General features: G+C 46.2%; 1 protein-coding gene across 1 annotated transcript; it reads left to right on the top strand.

The window, feature by feature from the left end:
* The first annotated feature begins 3,740 nt into the window (after positions 1 to 3,740).
* On the top strand, positions 3,741 to 4,396 carry LOC124975745 (non-secretory ribonuclease-like). Its single transcript, XM_047538316.1, is given in 2 exon segments — positions 3,741 to 3,863; positions 3,865 to 4,396. Coding segments are annotated over 2 exon segments (534 nt in total). The 3' UTR covers positions 4,276 to 4,396.
* The last annotated feature ends 3,776 nt before the right edge of the window (positions 4,397 to 8,172 follow it).

The following is an 8,172-nucleotide window of genomic DNA, read 5'->3' on the forward strand; positions in this document are numbered from 1 at the left end:
CGGTGGAGGCACAGAGGTCCAATCCTGCGCTGCCTGGGGTAGCACGTTGGAGGGAGGTGATTGTGGAGAAGGACAGGGAGCCTGGATTGGGTTGGGAGTCTGAGAGGGAACAAACATTGCCCCTGGGTTTGCTCTGGGGGTGGTCGGGGCCAGGGGCTGGCCCCGAGAGGAGTTTCCCGAGAAGTTAGAGGGAATAGGCTGTCCAAGGGCATTGGTCTTGGATCTACACTTCTTGGCCCAGTGGCGACCTTTACCACATTTAGGGCAAAGGGTGAGCGGAGGTGGTTTAGTCCCTGTTTGAGGAGATATGGGTCCTTGACCCAGTCTCCCTGTTGGGCAGTCTCGCGCAAAATGGCCAGGTTGTTTGCAAGTAAAGCAAGTACGTGGGCCAGGGTGGTGAAGGGCCTTGGTGAAGGCGGCGCCAATAGCGAGACCCATGGCATGGGCTGTTCCTACCCCGGCACACAGCCTAATGAAGTCAGAAAGGTCCCCTTTATCTTTGTGGGGCCGAAGAACATCTTGACATATTGGGTTCGCATTTTCAAAGGCAAGATATTTTACAAAGGAGCTCTCGTTTTCACTTGGTCCAAGTAAGCGCTCCGCAGTTAGATTAAGCCGGGCAACAAAGTCACTGTAAGGCTCGTCAGGACCCTGACGAATTTTTGCTAGGGAGGTGGTGGCCGAGCCCTTTTGAGGGAGCTGTCTCCAAGCATGCAAACCAGCAGTTTGAACCTGTGCTAGGAGCCCAGTAGGAAAGCGTGCCTGTTTAGGGTTAGTATCAAATGGCGCATTACCCACTAGTTTAACATAGGTCCAGGATTTAGAGAAAGCCTTGGTTGAATTTTTTTGGGCAGTTTCCCGACAGTATTCCCTAAAGTCTGCGTTCCACAACAGGAAGTCACTCACACTGAGGGTGGCTCGGGCCAAAAATTTCCAATCATTAGGGGTGAGCCACTGTGTACTATGGTTCTCTAGCAAGGCCAGTGTATAAGGTGCAGTGGGGCCATACTGTGTACAAGCCTTTTTAAGTCTTTCAAGAAAGCGGAGGCTCAGCCTTTTATAAGAACCAAGGGCTCCACTCTGTCCAGAGGTGGGCTCCTCCTCATCCCCTGATTCCTGGTCCTCCTCTTGATCCCTCTCTGGTTCTACCTCTTGTTCCTCCCCTGATTCCTCTTCCTGACTTCCTTTTAAATTCTCTGCTTCAGTTTGTGCGGGCTGATCTGCTTGACTGCGAGTGACTGGAAAGGCAAGAACAGGCTGACCACGTGGCTTCACCTTACGAGTATTGAGGGGTCTTGGGCCAGTTTGTGTTAACTCCGTGCCCAAGGCCAGTGAGCGAAGCTCGGCATCAAGGGCTTTTAGTTCTTTTAAAAGTTGGATTTGTTCCCGCCTATGTTGGAGAGACTCGCGTAAAGGGGTTAGATTAGGCAAGGGAAGTGGGGAAAAAATGTCTGGGGGGGCAGTAGGTCCCTGAGGGGCCGGAGCACAAAAGGCAGGGGATATATAAGAGAGAAGTGGATTTTTAAGAGGTGGCGGGTCTGGAGAATGGTATTGAGCCGCTGCCTCCTCCAGGGTAGCCTCCTCCTCTGGGGTCACGTCATCATAGGGATTTAAAACCGGATAAATCTTAGGGGGACTTTTAGGGGACTTTTTTGGTAAGGTGGGGTCTGGGAGGTTCCCGGGGTCTGGGAGGGTCCCAGGGTCCTGAGAAGGCTGAGTAGGGGGCATTTGAATACTAACCGAAGGGCATGCCGATGGGGGGCGAGAGGTGGATTGCATTGCCTGCTCCCCAATCTTTACAAGTTTTAAAGTACTACTGTCAAAGGGTGAGCTTTTAAGAATCTCATTAATTAAATTCCAATAAGAAAAGGCAGTGACAGGCACCTTTTGAGGACCAAAAGTCTCATAATAATCTTTGAGGCAGTCTCCTACTCTGAGCCACCTTTTACCATCAATTGACCCCTCGAGGGGAAACCAAGGACACAAATCCTCTATGTATGAAAAGAATGATCTTAAATCCTTTTTCTTAACACGCGCTCCCCGAGTCTTGAGGGCCTCCTTGAGACCCGTCAGAAACAAATCATGTGACGAAACTGCTTGTCCCATGGTGCGTCACTCACCTTGCGCTGGCCTCACTCTCCTCCTGGATCTGACTCCCGGTTGTGTCCACCGAGGCGATCTCGAATCCCGCTTGGCCAAGTCTTCCCCAGAGGGCAGCGTTCGCTTCTCAAACAAAGGCTCGAGCCCCACGTTGGGCGCCAACTGTCCCAACCCGCGGGACATCAACGCGGAACGGCAAACCTAAGAGAGAAGGAATGAAGGGACAAGAGACGCAGGGAGAGGCAGCAAGACAGGAATTCTGATCAAGCTGCAAATTTTTATTGTTCACACAGGGGTATTTATATGCTCAGGGAATGAGGGGTATGACGAGGTGCAGCCTGGTTGGCTGTGTTCTTCTATTGGGCTCCTGATAGGCTGCAAGTTTGCGCCGGCGGGAAGGTGAGGTTCGCAACGGCGGGAAGGTGAAGTCCCGGAAGAGAAGCAGGGACGGCACCATAGGCGCCATACTGTCAGAATTATCAGCCAGGAGGGGGGAGGGGCGCTGCTGCTTATTGTAAAGGTCAGAATGTTCTCAGAATGAGAACTTCTTGGTCCCTGACACCAAGATGCCAGAACCCTCCTGGCTTTGGCAGCCCCACCCACAGGGGCTGCTATATATCTACAAACCCAAATAGGGGCACCCACAATCCCTGAACTCCAGGACACCCAGCTGGAACTATTCTTACAGGAGCCACAGCACAGAGACTGGGTAAGACATTGAGCCCTAGACTTGGGATGGGAGGGGCTGTGGTGGGACAGCACCTGAGGGAGGGCTGAATGGAAGTCAGTGCCCAGGAACTGAGAAGGTCTGATCGGAGTCATTTCTCAGGAAACTCTAATAGGTCTGATGGTCATGAGTACAAATGTCTCCAGTAGGCAGGAGGGTGACATCATTGACTGAACAGAGAAGGAGAGTCAGGAGGGAGAGGTGGACTCAGGGAAGACCCCTGAGCTAGAGCCCTTTCCAACAGTGCACCAGCCAACATCATGGGAGTCTTTAAGATGAGACAGGAATGCAAATTCCTCCCATGAAATGGACCCTCCGTGGCTCCACTCATTGAGCACTAGCCCTGCCTTGATGGAACTTGGTCTGTCAGTGCCCTACTGAAACACGGTGAGGAAACCCATGGACATTCAGCAGGCTGTACATAGTTTCCATCCACAGAGACCAGATCTAGCCTGCAAAAGTCCTTCACGGATGACACGGAATTAGATTTCTTATAGCAGAAACAGCAGCAGTGCTGTCCTTGAGGACCCATTAGTCAGCCAAGAGGCTAGTTGCACAGGTGGGCCTAGTACCAGTGTGTGGGTTTCATCATGACCAGAAACTTCCTGACTCTGACAGTCTCTCACAGGGGCAGCTATAACCCATGGGGGCTGCTATATATCTACCATCCCAATAGCCCCTGTGCCCCAGGACAATCAGCTGGGTCTGTTCTCCCAGGAGCCACAGCACAGAGACTAGGTAAGACATTGAGTCCTAGAGGTGGGACAGCCAGGCCCATGATGTAACAGCACCTGAGGAAGGATAAGCTGAAGTCAATGCCCAGGAGACTTGGCACACTTCAGGGATAGAAAAGCAAATGGAAATGTGACCCCACAGTGACAGAGGGAGCTATTGGCTGAGATAGGAAGAGGGTATGGTAACTGAGCCGAGATGCAGGACTGATTACCTCTCTTATTTGCTCACAGGAAACATGACTCCAAAGCTGCTGGGCTCACGACTTTGGCTCCTGCTGCTGCTAGGGTTCATGGGAATGATTTATCTCTTTTCAGGCCCCACCGTCTAATTTAACCTGGGCTCAGTGGTTTGAAATCCAGCACATACATATGGCCCACCCCCGATGTGATGATGCAATGCGGGTAGTTAACGGTTATAGAAGGCGATGCAAAGGCAAAAACACATTTCTGAATACAACTTTTGATGATGTTGCTCAAGTTTGTGAAACCCCAAACATAACCTGTCGTAACACCACCAATACAAATTGTCATAATAGTTCAGTTCAGGTGCCTTTAGTTGACTGTATCATCACAAAATATGCATCAAATTATGTAAACTGCAAATACAGAAATAAATTCGCAACAAAGTTCTACATCGTTGCTTGTGCCAACAGATCTGAACAGGACAATACCACCTATCCAATGGTTCCAGTTCACTTAGATGGGACATGTTAGCTCCTGGATCAGCACTTTGTGACATGGCTGCTCATCTGCCAGCTCCCAAGCCCTCTGTCCACCCTGAATGTCAGCATCTTTCCTCAAGGAACGAGTCCCCAGCCCCCTTCAAGCTTTGCTGAGCTGAAACACCCTGTAAGCTGTGCAATAAATGTCTTTGAAGAGAATCTAGACCTATGTGTATCTGTTCTGCCCCTCTGTTGTCATTTAGTCACAATCTGTCCTACAAACTTGTTCCTTTCTCTTCCTGAGATTTTGCAGAGAGATGTGAGGCAAAGACACTGTATCAGGATGCTGCAGAGACTTGGCCCCCTCACTGCCTCAGACTGGGAAACTAGGGTCTCCGCTGAATCTGCCTACTGACATAGGCCCTCCTTCAAGAGCAAAGTTCTCTCAGGCTGCTCTGAACCCTCTGCAGACTGGGCCCTAACCGTGGCCTCTGGAGTTGTTCATTGTATAGTTCAATTTGTTTCCTGGGTTTTTTATTTTATTTTTAACTGACAGATAATAATTGCATATATTAATGGGTACAATGAGATTTTTCCAGACATGTATAGAGAGTGTAATGATCAATCTGTGTAATTAGCATTTCCAGCAAATCAAGCACTTTATCATTACTTTCTGTGGGGAACATTCAAAATCTTCTCTTCCAGCCGTTTTGAAACATATGGTACATTTTGGTTAACTGTAGTCATCCTGCTGTGCTGTAGAATACTAGAACACATTCCTCCTGTCTACATTTTGGTAACTGTGATCCAACCTCTTTTCTATCCCCACTTTCCCCAGTCTCTCAGGTCTCTGTCCTACTCTCAACTTCTATAAGATCAACTTTTTAAAATAACACTCATGAGTGAGATCGTGAGGTATTTGTCTTTCTACACCTGGTTTATGCCACATAATGATATCCAATTCTATCCATGTTGTTGCAAATGACAGGATTTCATTGTATCTTATGACTAACTAGTATTCCTTTGTACATATGCACCAAATCTTTATCTAATTATCAGGTGATGGACACTTGGGTTATTTCCATTTCATGGTCCTTGTGAATAATCCTGCAATGAACATGGGACTACAGATGTCACTATGACATACTGATTTCCTGTACTTTGGATTTATACCCAGAGGTAGGATTGCTCGATCAGAAGGAAGTCCTATTTTTCATTTTGGAGAAACCACCATATTATTTTCCATAGTAGTGCTATGGATTCCCACCAGTAGTGCTCAAGAGTTTCCTTTTCACCAGATTCTCACCAGCATCTGGTACTTTCTGACTTTTTGATGATAGCCGTTTGAACTGGGGTGTGATGGTATCTCATTGTGGTTTTTGCTTTGCATTTTCTAAAGACTAGTGAAGTTGAACTTTTTTTCATAGACTATTTGGCAATTTGCATATATTCTTTTGAGAATGTCATTTAGATCATTAGCTTATTTGTGTGTGTTTGTTGTGTGTGCGTGTGTGTCTGTGTGTTTGTGTATTGCACTAGGGATTGAACCCAAGATGCTTTACTCCTGAGCTATGACACCAGTCCTTCTTTTATTTTTTTATTTTGAGACTGACTTCTGTATGAATACTGGTCACATTTTATTTCATTGTAGAGGTTCCTACCTATTTGAGTGTCTAGCTATAGACTACTGTCCCTGGAATCTTAACAGTCACTGTGTGTGGTGGGGTAGCGGGGGTATGGTCATTGCAATAGAAAATAAACCAAAGGTTAAGTTGACAAACTGGAACCAGAGGGCTGATGCTGGCCTGCTGGCACACAGCCTATTTGGATTGTTCTGCACTGTGCCATTGTGACGTTTTAAATTCGCTAACAAGTTATAAAAGTCTAGATTTCTATTTTCCTTGTGAAAAATGGGAATATCTGGCAGGCGTGGTCTGCATTTCTTTAAAGAAACATCCAGGGAGTCAGAGTCAGTGGCTCTTATCAACAGGATCAGAACACTCCAGGGCTTCACCATTCCAAGCACTGCCTGTTGTCTCCTGCCTGCCTGCTCATCCCTTCCAACCCCTGCCTGGATCCTGTAGACGTAGGAATTGTGGACCCTGAGGAATATGAAACATCTCCTCCAAGGGTCTAGAACATGCCAAGCCCAATTCCCAACACGCTTCTTCCCAATCAGTTGACTCTACACGCACTGCTAACAGAATTTTCCAATCATTCCCTCAGTCACTTCTCTCAACAATTTTTTTAACTGCTTTCCATTGCTTAGGAAAGAAAGTCCAAACCATCTAGTCTGACATGAAAGGCCTGAGGTCGAGCATTCTTGTGAGTGAAGCAGAGATTAACCACAGATCAACCTTAGCTAAATTCCACTAGATTCTCATCATGATGCTGTCCTCTTGGCAGGCTGCTCCAGTCACATCACCCTGTCAGTCACCCCCACACCCATCACAGGCACACCAGACATATTCAACACCTTAGAACTCTGAAGATTGATCTTCTGAGCCCAGGGACACTGGGCTGATATGCTGCTATTGAGTCTCTGAGCAACTTTATGAAACTCAGTTGCAGGGAAGCACTTCTGCATTTGTGGTTTAAAAAAGAAAAGCTGTTTCAAGGAGGTCAGTGATTGAGTAATGACTCAATGTCATTGCTCAGGAGCTCCTGGGGAAACTGAAGCATCAGGAAAGACTTTGGTTGCCACGAGGTAGCCTTGTGTCCATCAGGGATGGGACTGGGCTTCCAAGCCAGGCAGACCTGCCATCCAGTCTAAGCTTGGTAGTGGGAGCAACTTACCTGAGCTCTGTGTTCTCTGATGCTCTAACTAGGGCAGCTCCTCTTGTTTTATTCTGTCATATAATGTGTAGTCCTATGTTATGTTGTCACCTGTGAGACTGACAGTAATCTATAGTTATGTGAGTAATGTGAGTCTCTCCCACTACTCTGCAAATCCCATTAAGACCACACAGTGCATTCACTTTCCTTTGCCAACCAAGACTTGCCAAAGGATGTATTGAAAATTATTTGAATATATTGAGAACTATTTGCCAATGAAGGTACAAATAAATTATGGGCTAATTCATTGATGGTGGGTAGTTGAATTGCATAATGAGGATAAGGGCCTCGTTCACAGCTTGATAACCCTAACCTTCCTGAGAAGTTGGTACGCCTCCATTTTTCCCATGGCCAGCACCGTGATGACTTCTAAAATGCTACTGACTAATTCAGGTCTGGTTTTGCTATGATTATGTAAATTGCAGTTCGTGTATAATATTTAATTTAAAATTGGAAATTAGCAAAGGTAAACTGGAGAATAAATGGAGTTTAAAACGTACTGTAAGTGTATTTGCTAAGTCCCTGGGTATCACTATAAACATTTAGGAAGAGACAACACTGGAATGCCAGCTTTGCCACTTAAATCATGTGAGCTAGGACAAATAACTCAATCTTTCAGACATGGTTTTTATGTTTTAAAAAGAAGATAACTTTCTCTAACACTCTGTGAAAATATTCAATTACATACAACTTACACATACAAGGGCCACCAGTTAATCACAACAGCAAGTATGTCATCCATCCATTCAGTTAAAAAAATATTTTGAAGCACTTAATATATGCAAACTCAGGCTGGGGTTGTGGTAGAGCATTTGCCTAGCATGGTGAGGTACTGGGTTTGATTCTCAGCACCACATATAAATAAATGAATAAAAAAAGGTCCATCAACATATGAAAAATATATATTTTAAAAATGTATATATGCAAACTCTATGAGCAGCAGTGATCAAATACACACACAATGTCTATTCCTATGCAGCTTGTAGTCCTTCAGAGAACACGTGCATTCTTAAATTAGTCACAGAATAAGAATGCAAATACACAGAGAATAAGGACAATACAGGGAATGAGAGTGGTTTTCTTTCTTCCCTGCACCTACAAATGCATGGAATTG

Source organism: Sciurus carolinensis, chromosome 2 (assembly GCF_902686445.1).
Source record: "Sciurus carolinensis chromosome 2, mSciCar1.2, whole genome shotgun sequence".
Classification (NCBI taxonomy): Eukaryota; Metazoa; Chordata; class Mammalia; order Rodentia; family Sciuridae; genus Sciurus; species Sciurus carolinensis.